The sequence below is a fragment of the Bubalus kerabau genome, chromosome 13, assembly GCF_029407905.1.
Source record: "Bubalus kerabau isolate K-KA32 ecotype Philippines breed swamp buffalo chromosome 13, PCC_UOA_SB_1v2, whole genome shotgun sequence".
NCBI classification, from domain to species: Eukaryota; Metazoa; Chordata; class Mammalia; order Artiodactyla; family Bovidae; genus Bubalus; species Bubalus kerabau.
In genome coordinates, this window is record NC_073636.1 from 68,346,288 (window position 1) to 68,366,625 (window position 20,338).

Below are 20,338 nucleotides of genomic sequence, written 5' to 3' on the forward strand. Positions count from 1 at the left end.
ATTTGTGGGGTGGGGAAGGAGTCCTAGGCATGCAGAGAATCACGGAGCCCTGAAACATGTTCAAAGGGCTGTGGGTCAAGTGTAAGGTGGGAGCCATATCTCACTTGCAGCATCTGCTGGGGGTGATCTGTCCCCCTGCCTGCAGTCACCCCTCTGTCTCCTTTCAGTTTCTCCAGTGCTCCTTACACTCCAGCCTCACCTTGCTTTTCCTCAGATAAGTCGACGCATGCTTCTGCTTTTGGTGGGGAAGCCCTCTTTTCAGACCATTTTTGCTTCAGATGTTCTCATGGCCTGGTACTCATTTCCTTCCAGTCTTGGTCAGGTATTAGCTCCCAGAGAAACTTCCCAGACCACTGTCTACAACTGAGCCCCTGTCACTCTTCATTCTCTTGCTCTCCTCCTCGTTTCTGTTTAGCCCTTCTCCTTTGCTAACATCATATGCATATCTGGGTGTTTGTTGATTGTATGTCTCCCATCACTAAAATGTAAACACTGTGAAGACTGGGACTTTGACTTTTTTACTCTATTTTATCCCTTTCATCTGAGACAGTGTCCGGCACAGAGTAGGGACTGTGGGTTGAATGAATTTTGATTGCGTGGAAAGCGATGGGAAATTGAAATGGGAGAGGCTGGTAGGGGTCAGATGATGGGGGGACCCCACGGGCCACGTGAACTCCAGCCTTCCACCTGGTCAGTAGCCCTAGCATGTGTGAGGCTTGGCAGTGACTTGACCACATTTGTGGGGTTTTGTTTTGGCCGAGCTGGGTCTTGGCTGCTGCGTGCAGGCTCTCGCTAGTTACTCCAGTAGCGGTGGCTGCTGTTTAGCTGTGGTATGCGGGCTTCCCGCTGCAGCGGCTTCTCTTGTGAAGCACTGGCTCGAGGCGTGCAGACGCAATAGTTGCGGTGCGTGGGCTTAGTTGCTCTGTGGCAAGTGGGATCTTAGACGAGGGATTGAACCCCCGTGCCCTGCATTGAAAGGTGGATTCTTAACCACTGGACCACCAGGGAAGTCCCATATTTGAGTTTTAGAAAGATCACGCTGGTGCTGTATAAGAGACATAAACAGATGTGGCGATCACAGTCAGGAGGCCAATTCCATAATCCAGCTGAGATAAAAGGGCCTCGATCCTGGTCTCCGAGTGGCTTCCAGGATACAGAACAACTTGGAGGGAGAAAAAAGTCAGTCTGGCTGAGAGAGGTCTGCATGCTGCCTGACAGGTTTCTTGGACCATCTCACAGTGTAGGAGTCTGTTGTCTTAGGTCTGCCCACCATAACTTTGGGGTTAAAGCTCTCTGTTGCCCTCTTTAATGAATTCTTATGCCCTTCACCTGTGATCCCTGATGGACTGCTATTTTAACCTCATCTCCTGTCAACCTCTTCCATGACTGAGTTGTCCAGAACATCATCTCCATTTTACCTCTAATCTTTACCACGACCCCCTTTTTGAAATTGTTTCCAATAGTTTTTATTGTGGGTAAAATCTTTAATGTCCAAGTCTTTGAATCATCAGTAATATTTATTGCTTACAGTTGCCTTTCATTGTCTTTAGTGTGGCATGGAGATGGAAAAACATAGCTTCTTTCCATTCTGCCTGCCATAGTCGATAGTGATGCACTTCCTGGGAGTGATATTTTTAGGTGGGAGGGTGGAATGTAGGAGTTGTGTCAGCCTTGGGTGTGCTAGGATGCAAGGGTTGCCAGATGTCAGCAACTTTCAGCAGAATCTTGAGTGGACCCGGACTCATTGATTTCTTCATCCCTTTCTGGCCTGGCGAGTGAGGAGGAGTGAGGGGTGTGTGTGTGTGTGCATGAGGGGAGACCTGGGTGGGTGTGGATGCACATGGGATATGGAATGTGAGATCCCAGGTGAGAGTAAGAGAGCGAAGAAGAGGAAGGAATGGGCTGAAGTGGACAAGAGAGGAGGAGTGTGAGAGAGTGGTGAATGGGGGGCGTGGCTCAGGTAGTAGTTTCACCTGGAGGCCCAGGGATGCTGGAACGCCTCCCTTGTCTCCCGGCTGTTGAGTCTGTGGGCAGCAGACTCATTCCTAACTCCAGTGCCTGGAGGGGTCGATGCCACCTGCCCTGGTTTCGCTCGGGGCCTGGGGTGGCCCAAGCTGCAGTCCAAGACACCCAGTGACTGCTACTGGGAGGCAGAGGCCAGTGGAGTTGGTTGGGGCTGATCAAATAGTCGCCTTCATTGGTTTAGGTGTTTCCTAATATCAGCCTAATTAAGTCAGCACTTAATTAGAATGTGACTGAGTATAATTATGAAGTATTTATTGACTATTGTATCACATGGTATTTTTTTTTTTTTTTTTATTGGCTTCCATTCACCTGGCAGAAAACATGATCACTGACTCATCCCATGGTTTTTTGGTCACAGTCCAGATGCTTGAAGAGAGAATAATTTTTATCTTTCCAGATTCTTAGAGAAGGAATTTGGGGTCCATTGTAGTCAGGTACCCACTTGGAACCATTCTGTATGGGCCAAAGCTGGGCAGGCCGTGTTGACGAGGCTGCTAGGGGTCCACTCCTGTGGGCCAGATCAGAGCCACTAGCAGAGAAGGAAACGGGGGAGCAGGGGAGCGATCCCGCAGACATGCACACCATTTGTGTTCCATGTCACAGACGAGCCTCTTCCTCGCAGTCACTGTGTGTGTGTGTCTGTGTCAGCATGATCCCTGGCTTTCAGAGTTGACTCTCAACTCTTCTTTTCCTGGTGGGTTGAACTCATTTCACTCCTGCTGGTCCTTCATTCTGCCTCAAGATGCAGATACTGTTGACACTATGTTTATTTGCTTTCTAGCCTTTAATTTTTTGTGTATATATGTTTAATACTTCCGAATACAGATCAAAGATAAAGATCTTAAGGACAAAAATCGTGTGCCTCCTCAGTTAATGCTGAGTTTTATTTCTTAAAAGAGTAACTCTCTGTCTTTACATCTCTGCTGTCATCCTTGGAAGGGGTGCGCCTCTTCTCCTTCCCAACCAGTAATAGCCCTCCTCATCCTTTCAGGCTTAGCCAGGAGATCCGGCCACCTCCAGGACCCTCTCCCTATACCACATCATTGTGGGCCCTTTCCTCCTCCCCTGACTGTAACTCGCAGCTCTTCTCTGGTCATCCAGTCCTTGAGGCTCGGTTTATGTTATGATTGGTTTTTTGCACACATTCCTCCTTGGCTTATTCATTGTTTGGGGGAGAGCGGAGCAGTGCCTTCTCCCTTGTTTGTGCATCACTTGTAGCATGCCCATGCTTTGCATGCCATAGGACACAGGAAGGCTGAAGTCACTTGCAGGGAATTTACCTGAAAGAAGGGTGGAGCTGCGTGGGTCTTCATGGCGCAGCACAGTACTTCTCTTGGCCCGAGGCTTGTTCTTTTATGTCTGTGTTTACTCTTCTCAGACATGACTTGGAGGTTGACATGTAGCATGCAGGTATTTTGGAGTTCTATCTAGTCGACTCTTCTAGAAGTGCTCCTCCAAGCCTTTTCATGTTGCACTCGATTCAGGTTCTCAGGGCAACCCTGGATCCTGGTTTCTAGGAGCAGACGTGGACGTGTTTAGGGGAGATACCTGGGAAGAAAAGAAGACAGGCCTGGTGATCCCATGGGTGGGCCTCCTAGGAGAGGAGAATGCAGCGTGTGGCCAGGCCTCAGGGGACCGGGAAGGTCAAGAGCTCTCCCACCAGGCCTCCGTAGAGACTGCAGGCCTGGGGATCAAGTGCCGTTGAAGAAACGTGGCCACCTCTTTGGGTGGAATTGCCAAGAGCCACTTCTCTCAGCGAGGTCCTGTGGGAGCGTGGGAGAAGTGAGGAATTGCCGACCTGCCCATACAGAGTGTAGTGCTGCCTCCTGAGGGGCATATGAAGAGGGAGAGGACTCTGTCCTGCAAACACAGGACCTGTAGATTGCACTTCCAGGAACATCCCTGCCATTCACAGACGTACAGGTTTCCTTTATACAGTGTGTGGTCAGAGCTGTGCTTTCCAGATCAGAAGTACACATCAGCCTGATGTAATCCACCTTTAACTTGAGTTACACCTTCTGACCTAGTCTGTGGTTAAATGCAGTATGGGGGACGGGGGGCGGGTGGGGTAAGATCAATAATCCCTCTGCTGCATGTTGACTTAGGTTCACAGCTGAATGCACTTTAGAAATCTAACCTCGATCATTTCTGTCAAATCTTCAATAGAGTCTGCCAGTGAAATGTGACTCCCCAAAATTATAAGAATAAAAATATGATTTTTTGAATAATTATTTTGTTATCCTTAGTCTGTATTACATATAGCCAATCCCTATCCCCCCACCCCCTGCTCTGCCAGTTTTATATCATTTTCATTCTTTCCGTGAGTTACTATGAACCTTTTTTTTAATTTGAGCAATGGAAAATTTTTTTAAATTTCTTTTAGAAATTTCGGGATTTCTTTAATCACAACGACACCAGTGACCCAAGCAGGGATACGTGCGTGATCCTTACTGTGGAAGGGCGGACATTTCCAGTGGACATCTTCTATCTACAGAGGTTTGACAGTCCTTGCATTTTTAGTCAGGGCGATTGGAAAACCAGGTCTGTTCAGTGGGCTGAGAAGCAGCTGCGTCTGCTTGCAGCTTCTAGGGCAGTGCGCCAGGCTGCTGAGGAAGGGCATGTTTGTCACTGATGGGATGTTCTGGAACCCTCCCTCAGTATTGCTACAGGATTTCAAGTCTCCCTCCAGATGTGCAGGTTTCTATGACTCTGTGGTCCCTGGCTCAGCTGCAAAGAGCAAAATGGGAACAAGGTTGCAGGGAGGAGGGCTCTAGAATGGTCCCAACTGGGCTTTACAAGACTGTCAACTCGGGTGGTATTGGTGATTTGAATCAATTGGTTCTCAGCCCTCTACATCTTAGCAGGAAGGCCTTGGCTGACATTTTTGGGAGGAGCCTCTTTGAACAGGAAAGGGTCATTCTAATTCCTACTCCTTTTCAGTGTACAGAGGAAGACTGGGAGCCTGAGTCAGAGGCAGATAAATCCAGAGAGTTACGGGCCTGACTTCTGAGTCATTTTAGAGGGGCAGGCACCCGTGCGCTCCATCTACTCCCCTCAGACATGCTGCTGGTGGTCAGGAGCGGAAATGGAAAGAATGTGGAATTCAGCAGTGGGACAAGAGACCCACTTTTCCTGGCCAGGGAATCTGCATGCTAAAGATAGGACATTGGTTTGCACGGGCTTTATTGCTTTTCTGTCTCTGCAAATAAAGCCAAAAATAGTAGTTTACATGTAATTACGGATTGTATTTGAATTCTGCGTTAAAAAAAGAATGTTTATTTTAATTATTCATATGCCAATTATCTGCTGGGCAGGCACAAACTAATTTCACAAGGCTTTGCTGGCAGATTACTAAGGTAATTGATCTGTAATTAATGAACATATTCTGGTGATGAATTTATCTCATACATCTTTTCAGTCCTGTTCCAGATTACATCAAATCAACCGTAGAAACTGTGATGAAAATTCACCAGACTGAGGGAGATGGAGACATATTAGCATTTCTCACTGGTCAGGTAATTTCATTGAGCCTTTTTTCCTCTGGCGAACAGACACGTTAAGGCAGTGCCAAATACAGCTTCACTATGCTGTGCTAAGTCGCTTCAGTCGTGTCCGACTCTGTGCGACCCCACAGACGGCAGCCCACCAGGCTCCCCCATCCCTGGGATTCTCCAGGCAAGAACACTGGAGTGGGTTGCCATTTCCTTCTCCAATGCATGAAAGTGAAAAGTGAAAGTGAAGTTGCTCAGTCGTGTCCGACCCCTAGTGACCCCATGGACTGCAGCCCACCAGGCTCCTCCGTCCATGAAAAAATCTTTAAAAAAAGCAGTCTTATGGACTCTGGGGGAGAGGGAGAGGGCGGGAAGATTTGGGAGAATGGCATTGAAACATGTAAAATATCATGTATGAAATGAGTTGCCAGTCCAGGTTCGATGCACGATACTGGATGCTAGGGGCTGGTGCACTGGGACGACCCAGAGGGATGGAATGGGGAGGGAGGAGGGAGGAGGGTTCAGGATGGGGAACACATGTATACCTGTGGCGGATTCATTTTGATATTTGGCAAAACTAATACAGTTATGTAAAGTTTAAAAATAAAATTAAAAAAAAAAAATTAAGTATTATGAATAATAATGAGATAATTTAATCAGAAAAAAAAAAAAAAAAGCAGCACCAAAATGTATACAGAGGCCTATTACTTTACTTAGCCATCGATCTCAAGTTTTATTGTCTTTGTGGTTACTTGATTGCATTAAAAAATTGTTCAGTTTGATGTCATTCATCTGTTGACTCAATTGCCAGAGAATCATTAGCTCCTGCCTGTTCTGTCTGCCAGATGTTTTAAATTTATCAGCTGATTCCAGAGTAAATCCAAGAGCTAAGCCAGTGGGCCGTTTTGATGCCAGGATTGAATCCTGCACGAGGCACATGCTGCGCCTCTGTGTTGCTGCTGCACCTTTTTCCCAGTGACCTTTGCAGCTCACCCTGGAGGGAACAGGTTGGCACACCACTGGAAAAACAACCAGACAGGCCTAAAGGCTCACTCAAGGTTGTAGCTCTGTTCAGAACTACCCTCTAGTTGTAATCATTTCCACTGGCAAGCATTTTCCATTGTTCAGTAATCTTTTCTAGGACAGGCTTACAGCGATTCTGTGTGCCACAGCTTGTCCATATGTATGCCATACTGTTTGCTGCAGTGTATTAAAAAAAAAAACTCAGTAAAATAGTCGTTTTGGTGCATCAGAAATTCTTCTATTGACTGCAGGTAGTGTGGACTTGAGTAATTAATTGGACAGTCACGACTTTTCACCCATTGGCCCCATTGTTTGGTTGCATTTGATCAAATACCACCCCGCTGTGGAGTGTGATGACTCTGAGTCACAGATCTGACCGGATTTATAGTCCCGACCCGATCCTACATTTTCTTGCAGTCGGATAAAATGACATGCTTCGATCTGACCTCGGTTTCTTTGGTCCCCATCTCGATGATTTTAGGAAGAGGTGGAAACTGTCGTGTCAATGCTGATCGAGCAGGCTCGAGCGCTGGGTCAGACTGGGATGAAGAGACACCTCCGGATTCTTCCCATGTATGCAGGACTGCCCTCCTTTGAGCAAATGAAAGTGTTTGAAAGGGTGTCACGCAGTGTCAGAAAGGTGAGACTAACCCAGGGACCAAGGGCGTTTGCAGCCGTCTGTAATCATGTTGGTGCCCCCTTGCCCTCTACTGGAAAGGTTTATTTTACATTGAAGTAGAACCTGCTAAATAGGAGGGTATTTTAAAGAACTTAAGGTCTGTATTTCTGTGCAGCAGAGCTAAAAACACGCAGAAAGAAATTCCCAGGTAGTCCAGTGGTTAGTACTCTCCTCTTCCACTGCTGAGGGCCTGGGTTCAGTCCCTGGTTGGGAAACTAATTTCCCTCAAGTTTCATAGCCAACCCCCCCCCCCAAAAAAAAAAAAAAAACATAAACAAGGATAAAAGCACACAATAAATAATGAGTTGCAAAGATTTCTCAGCCTGCCTCACAGAAAGTTTAGTAATTATCAGAGTAGGTGACTTCTCTTTGCTTCTTTTCTTTCCCTATCACATAACAGTATCTTGATTTAAAGGATTGTCTTGGTGAATTGTGATCAGTCAGAAACAGTAGATTAGCTACTGTAAAATGGTTTCTCAGCCATCTGTTTGAAAAATCAGTTTGCCTGTAGAGCCAAATTTAAGTCAGTTAATTTAAGGTGTGGCTTAAAAATACCTAGCCTTGAAATTGGGGTGGGGAAGGGCGTGGTGAGAAGCACTAGTTTAAAGGAGCCAGTAGGCAACCAGTCTGTTTGCTCTCTGCCCCTGCCTGGGTCCTGCTGCTTACCCTTCATCCGGTGAGGAAGGGGCAGCAGTGGCCCAGGGTCGCCTTAGAGTGGCTGTTTATCAGCCGGTGGCAGAGAGCACAGTAGTGAGGGACAGCTGGCCTGAGGCTCCACTCCCAGCTTCAGGTCACTTTTAAGAGGGCACCCTGGCCATTGGGATGGAGCTTGCTCAAGTCTGTCCAGTCAAACGTGAACTGTAGCCATCCAGTCAGGAGACCTGGGTTACCCTGTGCACTGGGATGAGTTACTCAACCCCGAGGCCTGGTTTTCTCAGCTGTAAAACATGAATAATAGTAACTTTTAGATAGATGGTTTTATAGCATAAAATCGTGACTGTGCTACATAAAAATAGTAGGGAGATTTTGTAAAATGATATAAGTAAAAGTGCCCGACCAAAGTTCCAAGTGCTATTTATATGTCTCCTGCTGCTTCACACCCTCCAGGGGGCAGCACTCAGCACCCTTGAAATAAAATGCAAACCCCTCCTGTGGCCCATAGACCGTGCATGATCGGGTCCCTGCATCCCTTCTAACCTCATCTTTTATTTAATTATCCTGGTCTGTGGCTGCATCGGCTGTTTCTCCTTCCTCTGCCTGGATCTCTGTAGAGCCGGCTGCTGTTTTTATTCAGGTCTTAGCCTAAAATCATCTTTTAGAGAGGCTTTCTCTGGCCATCTAACCTGAAGTAAGCGTGCTCCATTATTAACATATTATAACATGATGTATATATTGAACACTACATAATACTAGAGTATTACCCTATTGCGTTTTCCTCCAAGTGTTCGTCACTGTCTTATGTTCACTGTTTCTCCACCCAGACATTCACACTGGAATGTGGACTCTTGTCCATTGTCCATTCCTAGCACCTTGAAGTGTGCCTGGCAAAGTGCAGACCCTCAGAAAGCAGTTAGAACACAAGTAAAGGGCAGGTACAGGTGGCGATGTGCATCACTTGAGTTGTACAAAAGGTAAAAACTAATGTTTGTTGAATATTTGCTCTGAGCCAAGTACTAGGCTCTAATAATCATTTCATGTATGTTTCACAATTAATCCGCTGAAGAACCCTGGGAGAGGTAAATTTTATTACGGAAACAAACAAACATGTTCAGGAGGTTAAGGAACTTGTCCAAGGTCCCAAGCTTAGGGAGAATTGAAACCCAAGGCACCCTGAGCATGAAATTCATTCTAGTGCATCCAGGATACCTAACTGCCTCTCACAGGTTCTACACTATTGAGGATATCTTGACATCTTTTAGGACTTTGACTCGTTTATTCAGAGTGAAGACAACCAAAACACTTTTATCCTGACTCTCGTTCCTGTGGGGGAACCTAGGTGATCGTGGCCACCAATGTAGCAGAAACCTCCATCACAATCAGCGGGATCGTGTATGTGATTGACTGTGGCTTCGTGAAGCTCCGGGCCTACAACCCCAGGACAGCTATCGAGTGCTTGGTGGTGGTCCCAGTGTCCCAGGCATCAGCCAACCAGCGAGCAGGACGTGGTGGCCGCAGCCGCTCAGGGAAATGTTACCGCCTTTATACAGGTAAGTGTGGCTTTTTTCTCTTTTAGGGGTTTTGCCTTTCTCCTAGTCAGCCTGGGCATCAGAGAATATTACAGGTATCTACCCCTAATAAGCAGAACTTAAGACCCAGATCTTCCTCACAAGGCCTTCTGTAATCTGACCCCCACCACCTTCCTCACTCCAGACATGGCCCTTCTTTGCTACTGTTCCTCACTGGCCAAAGCTAGACCAGTTAAAAAAATATATATTTATTTATTTGGCAGTGCAGAGTGTTAGTTGTGGCATGCAGGATCTTTAGTTGCAGCATGGGAACTCTTAGCTGGGACATGTAGAATCTAGTTCCCCGACCAGGGATGGCACCCCAGGGTCCCCTGCATTGGGAGTGAGGAGTCTTAGCCATTGGACCACCGTTGAAGTCCCATGAATTACCAATTATTTGCCACCCCTTTTCTGACCTAGTCTGGGCCTTGGCCTGTCAGCAGCTGTGTGACACGTAGCTTGAACCCTTGTTCTGTCTTTCTTAACGTTCTCTTAGCATCCTGTGGCATTTTTTTTTTATTCTGGGATCCTTGAAACCCTGTGGGGCCCCACAGTGGGTTCCATCTTTCCTCTGGTTCAGAGCACCTTTGCAGAGCCGAACCAGTAGGGTCTCTCCTGAGACTCATTGATAGCAGTTGGTCAGCTCCTGCTCCATGCTTGACTTTGAAGGAGCAACATGAAATTACAATGAAGACGGTCTTAGCCCTTAAGGAGTTTTCTCTCCAACTAAACAGTTTTGTCTACAGAAAATGAGGTCTCCAGAGCTGCTCTTTACTTCATTGTGCTCTCTTCTGTGGGTGACAGTGTCAAGGTTTCTCTCAATTATCTAGATTAAATTTTCAAATCATTTTTAATTCCTTTCTCTGTCCAGTATCCCTCTGCAGTCACTTAACCAGATCCGGGGATTTTACCTCATATCTCTCCTTTCCTTTCAGATTACCATCATCCTTGTTCAGTCCTTGACATCATTTATTCTTTTTCACAGATGTTTACAGAGCACTTGCTCTGTGCCAGGCATGGAAATCTAAAGCCAGTTGAGATACGGTCTGAGGCCACATGGCTGAGAGCCTGGTGGTGGAGGCAGGCTTATGAACAGATTAGCATGTTATGGTGTGATAGAGTTGCCATAACTGAATGAGCCTTGGAAGCAGACAGCAGGGAGTTATTCCTACTGGGGAGGGCTTCACAGTCCATAATTGAGCCTGATCTTACCGGCTACTCAGTAGTTAATCCAGGTGAGGGGATAGCAGCGGGGGTTAGATTTCATCACAGCAAGCAGAGGACGTGGAATGTACTAGTACTTGAAGGGGAGGAACAGGGTAAGAAGGATTCGTGGAAGGGAGGGAGAATGCAGAACCTGAAGCCAGAGAGGTAAGGTTCTTCCTCTGAAGGTATTAAGAGGGAATAACGGAAATAGAAAGAGGAAAGCCAGTTTCAAAGGCGAACTGAAATATGGGGAAGAGGAATTTTCAGGAAACTTAAATTTTTTTTAATGAGGTGAAATTTACATAACATGAAATTAACCCTTTTAACTTGAACAGTTCAGTGGCATTATTATCTTCACAGCGTGCAGCCACCACCTTTATCTAGTTAGGAAACATCTTTATCACTCTAAAGTAAAAGTCCTTACCTGTTAAGCAGTATTTCCTTCTTCATTTCTCCCTGCTGCCAGCCTCTGACAACCAGCAATCTTTGTTGTCGTTTTGGATGGTCAGGTGGCCCTCTGTATCCATAGATTCAACCAACTGCAGATTGAAAATATTTGGGAAAAAAAATTCCAGAAAGTTTCAGAAAGCAACACTTGAAGTTGCCTACACACCAGCAACAGTTCGTATAGCGTTTACATTCTATTAAGTACTGTAAGTATAGAGATGATTTTAAGTATTCAGAGGATGTGTGTAGGTTATATGCAAATATTGTGCCATTTTCTGTGAGGGGCTTGAGCATCCTCAGATTATGGTATCTTCAGTGGGGGAGAGGGGTGTCCTGGAATCAGTCTCCTGTGGATACCAAGGGATGAGTATTTTGGATATTTCACATAAATTAAATCATATAATGTGACATTTTGTGTCTGGTTTCTTTCATTCAACATAATGTTTTCCAGGTTCATTTACAGTATATCAGTACTTTATTTCTTCTTATGGCCGAATAATATTCTATTGTATGAAGGTACCACAGTTTGTTTATCAGTTGATGGTGGTTTCTGCCTTTTGGCTGTTGTGAATAGCGCTGCTGTGAATAAGCATGTACGTGTGCCTCAGTCTGTGTTTTTAATTCCTTTGGATATACAGCTCGGAGTAGAATTGCAGGGTCACATGGTAATTCTTTATTTAACCTGAGGAACAAGCCAGCATCATCTCATGCCCCAGTGAAATCAAACAGCAGGCTGTAGACTAAAGATAGGCAAGTGGACTTGGGTAAAGGGTGTGGGCAGCTTTAGTGGAGGTGAGGTTGCGGGGAGACCAGCTGACAGTAATGGGGTGCAGCAGATCCAGCCTCTAGGTTTCCTCCGCCAACCTGCTTCCAGAGATCACAGCTCTGAGCAGGGCGCTGCCTGCTCTGACCATTAACAGTTCCCCAGGTCCTTCCGGGACTTCCTGGCTTGTCTCTGCCTGCTGTCCGCCAGCACTGACCCCGCACTGCACCCCTGCTGCACTACTCTCTCTTCTGAATCTCCCTTCTGTCTTCCCACACCCGCTTCTCACACCGTTGGTCCCTTTCCCTGGGCTGTTTCCTCTGCCCGGCGGGTCCGCCTCGTCCCTGGCTTCCTCTCCCGGGTGTCAGTGCCCTAAATCCCTTCTCCCCTCAGCCGTCCTCCGTCCACCCTTCAGCCTCCATTTCTCCTTGGGAGGACCCTCCACTGGGACCTAGCCTGATCCTCATCTCGGTCCCAGACCCCTCTGAATCACGGAAATGTCTCAAAAGCTGTTGGCCCACAGCTCCTGCAGCCTTTGGCCCAGTGCCTTTGTGTACTCGGGTCCTCAGTAGACTCAAGTGTCCTTGAACTTAACTGAAGTGTCCTTGAACTCTTAAGAAGCACCTGCTTCCTATGAGCATCTTCATCAGGATCGTCCTCTTACCTGATCGCAGTGTGCTTGGAAAATGTGGTTATCCTACCAAAAGGCTACCCCACAAACGCTCTTGAAACTTGAAGGGAATATCCCATTTGGAACTTCCTGCCGTTGCCTGTTTGGAGAAGGAAATGGCAACCCACTCCAGTGTTCTTGCCTGGAGAATCCCGGGGACGGGGGAGCCTGGTGGGCTGTCTCTGGGGTCGCACAGAGTCGGACACAACTGAAGCGACTTAGCAGCGGCAGCCATTGCCTATTACCCGGAACCTTCCAGGTGGGCCCATGCATTTAATGATTTGTATCAATCAGCTTACAGAATATTTATTGTCTCTTTTGTCAAACTAAAGTTTTTTTTTTTGAGTCCTTCAGTGATAGTGCTGTTTCTTCATGACACCTTTTGTTCTGCTCTGACTTTTCTCTGGTTAATTAAAGATTTATGTTGGAAGCTAGGCCACCTTTGTGTGAAGGAGGGTGTGCACAGGTAAAATGTTGACTGATGTGGGAGGATTTTGTCTATAATCCTTCTCTAAATGATCCATAGACTTTCTGAATATACACAAAAAGGGTTTAATCTCTTCCTCCCTGTTTTTTTCCCTCACCCTTTTTATCTAGCTTCTTTATAAAGGCTTCCCAGAGTCTCTTACCCTTCCTCCCCCCTCTCCTGCCCCTCCCGTCTTGGCCTCCTGAACCCTGTGGATGGTGTGTGTAAGCATTCATTAATCCGTTCGTGGCAGCATTGGATTCTGGGAGTGACGTATGTGCCTGGCTTGATTTAAAAAGTTGAACAATTTTTGGTCTTTAGGAGATTTGGTCATTTTTTAATATTTTAGAGATATTTTGGTTATATTCTGGTTTTATTTGGTAATTTATCCTGAAATTGTTCTTTGCTTTTCTGTATAGTCCTTGGCTCCTTGGCTCCGTCCCTAGCAGAGGGAATGGAAACAGGGCACCCCCAGTATCACTTGTTGCTTCGTTTTAATGTTTTGCTAACAAGAATCACATTGTAAAAAGCATTCTAAAGTAAAAGGGCATACTTTTATAAAGACATATTGTTAAAATATATGTATCTAAAGTTGAAAAAAAAAAGGGGGGTCTTTCCTAAATAGGAAGCAATGTTCTATCACAGTATCGTATGAGTCTGAGCCTAGACTCCTAGAGCCCCTCGTTAAAGTGAGAGAAGGACAACGTTTCTTTGGCAGAATGGTCACATTTGATTGTGACATTTGATCCCCAACAGTTCTGATTTCCTATCCCCAGAGGAAGCCTTTGACCAGCTGCCTCAGTCCACTGTCCCTGAGATGCAGCGGAGCAACCTGGCCCCCGTCATCCTGCAGCTGAAGGCGCTGGGGATCGACAACGTCCTCAGGTTCCACTTCATGTCGGTAAGTCCTGCCTTCCATCTGCAGCCGTCGGGACACTGGAATGCTCCCAGAGGGGTGCTGACATCGGTACAGAGCATGCTACCTTTCTGGTGTTTTTCACTTAGCCACGGGTATCATGTGCAGGGTCTAGGGGAGAATAGCCAGACAAGGGTGACAACTTCTGTTCTTGTCTGTTGGGGGAGAGAGAGTAAGTGGAGTAATGATAGGGTCTGTGCCCTGTGCTCTGAGAGACACAGGAAAGGCCCGCAGCCCAGTTAAGTCATGTCTGAGGCGAGACCTGAAACCCAAGTGGGATTTTAGCGAGTCGGGAGGGGTGGAGTGTGTCGGCATGATAAAGAAGTATCCCGACTGGGGAAGCCAGGAGGTCTATGGTGGAACTACAGGGAAAGTCCCTACAGCGGATTGCATTTCTGATTATTTCCGGGAGTGGGTTTATTGGGTCAAAGGCCATAATCATTTTGTAGGTCCTCGATACATGGCCGAATTCCTTTACAGGTATAAGCTTGTGTAGTGCATGCATGCCTGACTCACTGGCCACCCATCCTGCCGTGTTATCTTCTTTTAGAGTTTTTCTAATTTGGTGGGTGGGAGGAAGAAGGAAAAATATTATCTCTTATCTTTTTTGATTTCTCATAAGGTTAAAAAAATTATCAGTTCAGTTCAGTCGCTCAGTCATGTCCGACTCTGTGACTCCATGAACTGCAGCACGCCAGGCCTCCCTGTCCATCACCAACTCCCAGAGTCCACCCAAACCCATGTCCATTGAGTCGGTGATTCCATCCAACCATCCCATCCTCTGTCGTCCCCTTCTCCTCCTGCCCTCAATCTTTCCCAGCATCAGGGTCTTTTCCAATGAGTCAGCTCTTCGCATCAGGTGGCCAAAGTATTGGAGTTTCAGCTTCAGCATCAGTCCCTCCAGTGAACACCCAGGACTGATCTCCTTTAGGATGGACTGGTTGGATCTCCTTGCAGTCCAAGGGACTCTCAAGAGTCTTCTCCAACACCACAGTTCAAAAGCATTAAGTCTTCAGTGCTCAGCTTTCTTTATAGTCCAACTCTCACATCCATACATGACCACTGGAAAATTATCAGCCACTTTATATTTCTTCTGAATTAAACTATTTTAGTGCTTATTAGTGATTTTTAAGAGTCCTTTAACTATTAAAGCCTTAACTAGTTAAAACTATTGACCTTTGTCTGTAGTATTTCTTGTAAATAGTTCTTCTAGTTGTTTGTATTTCTTGTTTGTTTAGTTACGTGCAGCCACTGTAAACGTTTCCGCAGCAAGATCTTTCTACCTTTGCTCTGTGATTTTCTTTCTTTTCTTGTGCTTGTGAAGCACTTCCCCATATCTCAGTCAGTTAATAAATACTCACTCATGTTTTCTTCTTGAATTTTTATGACTTGAAAACTTGTATTGTTTTGACTCTCTATTCTAGCCCAACCTTGTTGATGTGTGTAACTAGGCTAGATTCCTGGATGATAAAGTCCCTGATGTTGCATGAACAGCGCAAATAGTAACCAACATTAGAATATGTTTGACTTCTCTAGGAGAAAGAAATGCAAATTGAAATAGCGGTTCCACTCTACATTAATTGGATGATCAAACATAAAGAAAAATGATAAAGTCCCGCTGACACAACTTGGGGGAAATGGTTTTGTATTCTGTTTCAGTCCTCATGGAGGACTTTCTGACATTATGAGCTGTAGCAATGGCTGGTATTTCTTCTTGGGAAATTTTCTCCTGAAAATAATTCAAAAGAAGCAAATAACTTATATGTAGGATAATGATTATAGTATCATTTTATATTAAATTTAAAAATATAATAATGAAAATCATAAACTTTTGGACAGCTGAGAAATGAAGGAAATACATATAAATACATCTTCATATATTCCCTTCTGGTTATTTTCCCCTGAAATTGTGGGGGTTTTTTTAACAGTTGAAATCACAGGATGCATATAATTTTATATATTTAGCAGTGATAATTACAGTAGCAAAGAACTGAAAACCGCTCAATTGCCCAGTAGCAAGAAAGGTGCTTATTTCATAGTGTATGACCTTGTTGGAATAGCATGCAGCTGTCCCAGGGTCATCACTGTGAAGCGGCCATGAGTACAAGGAACAGTGGGAGCAGAACACCAGGCAGTGAGAAAAGCAAACACAGTCCTTCGAGCTGCATTAAAACTGTTTTTATGTGATCTCCAATCAGATGAGGCCTTGGAGAAATACTAGTAAGTGTGTGTTGAGGTGAAAATCTTCTGGATGTGATTGGGGGAGGAGGGGGTAAAGGTGTGGGCTTTTTGATTGATGATGAATCCCAAGAGCAGAATTCATCAGGCCTGGGGATTGCCTGCACACAGGGCCAAGGATTAAAAGGAGTCCAAGAGGGCCTGTCTGTTTTGTTCTGTAATTATTCAGAACCTCATTCAGTGCTCGGTCATTCCCTGTTACTCATGTAGTCTCGGTGTAAAGACAGTGGTCAAGCCCCCTTTTAGGTGCTGTGGGTATGTTTCCTCTTTGTAAAGTAGGATGTCGTGGGCACTGGGGAAGGACTAGTGAATCAGTTATGTGATTTAGTCCACAGCGATTTGTTGAAGCCCTGGTGTGTCGTGAGTCAGGTCTAGTTCTGCCCTCATCAGTATGTTCCTGCAGTCAGCACAGCTTCCAGAAGTACACCTTTGTTCCTTGGCAGTCCAGTGGGTGTGAAGTGAAGTTGCTCAGTTGTGTGTGACTCTGCGATTCCGTGGACTCTAGCTTACCAGGCTCCTCTATCCATGGAATTTTCCAGGCGAGAGTACTGGAATGGGTTGCCATTTCCTTCTCCAAGTGGGTATGGCAGAGTAGAAAAAACAAGACCTGAGTTCTGTCTCTGGCTTTGCCACCAGTGGCCTCTAGGATCTTGTTCAAATGTCTTTTACATTTTGTTATTCACTTTGCTCACCTGCAAAAGTATGTATTTAAAATACATTTGTTGTGAACGCATTTAGAAAAAAGTTATGCAATTTGCAAAAGGACTATAATTTTATTATGTGGCTAATGAATGAAATAGTTTAGGAGATAGTAGTGATGCTTTGCATACAGTAGTAGGTGTTCAGTAAAGGTTCGTGGAAAGAAAGAAGACAGTGAGGATCCAGAGACTCAGACTGAAAGTCACAGTATCAGCTTTGTTAAACTTCAGATTGTCTGGCATTCTCTTTTTATTTCCAGAAGTTCAAATTCAACTGATGTCAGTTAGTCCCTGTAGGGAGGGCCTGGGGCAGAGCTCTGGGTGATACAAAGATGAATCATCCATCAATACTGCAGTATCATGAGGCTTCTTAGAAGGCTGAGACATGAGGTAAAAAGTAGAGATCTTTGATGAGAGTTTAGGGAAAGCAAGAAGGTAGGTCACGGTAAGGACCCATCTCTTCTGATGGGAGTGGAGCATGAGGGAAAGCGTCAAAGGAAATGTTTACTCAAGCTGAGATTGAAGACCAAGGAGTAGGAAGGGTGCCGAGAGGGAGAGGAAGGACATCTCCAGAGTGGAGGCTGGGAAGTCTGGGGCGTGTTAAAGCGAAGAGTGGGTTTGAGCAGGAAACAGTCGCCTTGTTATGGCTGGTGCCTGATGAAATTAACTTGGGGGGATTTATGCTTCTTACAGCCACCTCCAGCGCAGTCGATGGTTCAAGCACTGGAGTTACTCTATGCTCTGGGAGGTACGTCTGTCTCTTACTCTGTGTTTCTTACATATTTATTAGTATGTGATATTAGGTTGTATTCACTCTAGGGCTCTTGGTATCTTCAAGGATGGACTTGGTTCTTCCCATATATATGATCCTCTCAGTGACATGTAAGCTTATCGAAATAAGATGGGACCATGATTGATCCCTGGGTTGAGAAGATCCCCTGGAGGAGGGCATGGCAACTCGCTCCAGTATTCTTGCCTGGAGGATCCCATGGACAGAGGAGGCTGGCAGGCTACAGTCCATGGGGTTGCAAAGAGTCAGACACAACTGAGCAACTAACACTTCACTTTCACTTTATGATCGGATCATGAAATCCAATCGTGACAATAAATTTATGAAGCATGTCAATACATCAAAAGCTTTTAATAACCATCACTATAGCTATACTTCCCAAGAGACACCTGGAAGATTCTTTTACCAATATTTCAGCTGTCACCCCGCTGGGCCTTATTCTCTGTCCCTGACACCGTTCTGAAACTGCTCAGTGTTCTCTCCCTAAACCCCCTTCCTTCCACTCCTGGAGTTCCCGTGGAGTTCCCGTGGAGGATTGGGTAGAATACTGGCCTATGATATTGTTGGGACAAGGAGACACCATGTTATGGAGGAACTCCTATTCTCTTATTTGAAAATGTGGTATTTATCTTAAAATAGAGAAAATTGTGGCCTAAATTCACCTCTTTTGGAAGTGTCTTTTCTGTGAAGGTTGCCTCCAATGAAGATAATATCCAGTTTGATATTAAATTTCAGTGGCAGTTTTGTTCTTTAAGATTTTTTTTAGTTCTTAAGATCTTTATTGAGGTATAATTCATAAACTGTGTAATTCACCCATTTAAAATGTGCAATTCAAGTTAGCCCCAAATGTTGTTGCTGTTCAGTCACTAAGTCAGGTCAGACTCTTTGCGGCCCCATGGACTATGGCACACCAAACTCTTCTGTCCTTCCCTGTCTCCTGGAGTTTTCTCAGATTCATGTTCATTGAGTCAGTGATGCTATCTAACCATCTTATCCTTTGTCAGCCCCTTCTGTTCCTGCCCTCAATCTTTCCCAGCATCAGGGTCTTTCCCAAGAGTTGACTCTTCGCATGAGGTGTTCAAAATTTTGGAGCTTCAGTTTCAGCATCAGTCCTTCTGATGAATATTCAGGTTTGATTTCCTTTAGGATTGACTGGTTTGATCTCCTTACTGTCCAAGGGACTCTCAAGAGTCTTCACCAGCACCACAGTTTGAAAGCATCAATTCTTCGGCGCTCAGCCTTCTTTATGGTCCAACTCTCACATCCATACATGACTACTGGAAAAACCACAGCCTTGACTATACAGACCTTTGTCATCAAAGTGATTCTACTTTTTAATACGCTATCTAGGTTTGTCATAGCTTTTGTTCCAGGGGTCAAGTGCCTTTTAATTTCATGGTTGCAATCACGGTCCACAGTGATTTTGGAGCCCAGGAAAATCTGTTACTGTTTCTGTTTTTTCCCCATCTATTTGCCATAAGTGATGGGGAGAAAAATGGAATTTTCCATAGTTTTTTGTGATCCACACAGTCACAGGCTTTTGCGTGGTAAGTGAAGCAGAAATGAATGTTATTTCTGGAATTCCCTTGCTTTCTCTGCGACCCAGTGAATGTTAGCAATTTGATCTCCGCTCCCTCTGCCTTTTCTAAACCCAGCTTGTACATCTGAAAGTTCATGATTCACACACTGCTGGAACCTAGCTTGGAGGATTTTGAGCATTACCTTGCTAGTGTGGGAAGTGAGTGCAGTAGTCCAGAGGTGATGCAGAGAAAACAGCAGGAGAGGTGGCAGAGAAGCCAGACAGTGTGGGTCATGGAAGCTGGGGAAGAGTATTTCCAAGGAGCTGTAGTTAGCAGGCGCGAAGACTGCTGGGGGCCCTAAGGAAAGTGCCCTCTGTGTTTGGCACTATCTGGTTGTGGGTTGGGCCCTTGGAGAGGGCAGGTTCTGGGGAGAAGTAGAACCAGGAGAGGGTGGGGGCCGGAGGCGGCTCTGGGGCCATTTCCTTATACTTAGGTCTTTACATAGAGGCCATTGTTGTTTAGTCCCTAAGATATGTCCCAACTCTTTGTGACCCCATTGACTGTAGCCCACCAGGCTCCTCTGTCCATGGGCTTTCCCAGGCAAGAATACTGGAGTGGGTTGCCATTTCTTCTTCCCTCCAAGGGATCTTCCCGACCCAGGGATTGAACCCGCATCTCCTGCATTGGCGGGTGGATTCTTTACCACTGAGCCACCAGGGAGGCCCATAGAGGCCATTAGAATTAATTTTTCAAAATTGAGTATTCAGGAGCTCCGAGGAAATCTTTTCTTTTTCTACTGTAACAGCGATCAGGTTGAAGCTAATAGTGTATGATTCATGTCCTGGATACACCTTAGCTAGCATGTATTGCCTTTTATTCTCCCAACAACTGTACATCTTCCTACACTGGTACGTGCCTTCTGCCTTCTGTTGTTCTTACGGCAGGTCTGGACAAAGACTGTCGCCTAACTGAACCGCTTGGCATGAGAATAGCAGAGTTTCCTTTGAATCCCATGTTTGCAAAAATGCTGCTTGAATCAGGTAGGTGGAGACCAGCGGCTCTCATTGATTTTATTTTGTCCGGAAAGTTGTTTCTCAGATTCTGTGTGCCTTGGGGGAGAGGGCACAGTGTAGCGTGTGTCAGCACTTTTTTTAAGCACTGAAGGAGTTTTCATCTAAAGA

General features: G+C 45.5%; 1 protein-coding gene across 7 annotated transcripts in view; it reads left to right on the forward strand.

Annotated features, from left to right (window-relative positions):
• The window catches only part of DHX35 (DEAH-box helicase 35), a 69,623-nt gene that overhangs the window by 32,087 nt on the left and 17,198 nt on the right, over nt 1–20,338 (forward strand). For all 7 annotated transcript variants that reach the window (XM_055545027.1, XM_055545028.1, XM_055545029.1 and 4 more), the window contains 7 exons: nt 4,409–4,521; nt 5,444–5,540; nt 7,021–7,179; nt 9,215–9,425; nt 13,772–13,896; nt 17,541–17,595; nt 20,102–20,197. In XM_055545027.1, the coding sequence (XP_055401002.1) occupies nt 4,409–4,521; nt 5,444–5,540; nt 7,021–7,179; nt 9,215–9,425; nt 13,772–13,896; nt 17,541–17,595; nt 20,102–20,197 (856 nt within the window). The remainder of the gene's footprint in view (nt 1–4,408; nt 4,522–5,443; nt 5,541–7,020; nt 7,180–9,214; nt 9,426–13,771; nt 13,897–17,540; nt 17,596–20,101; nt 20,198–20,338) is intronic.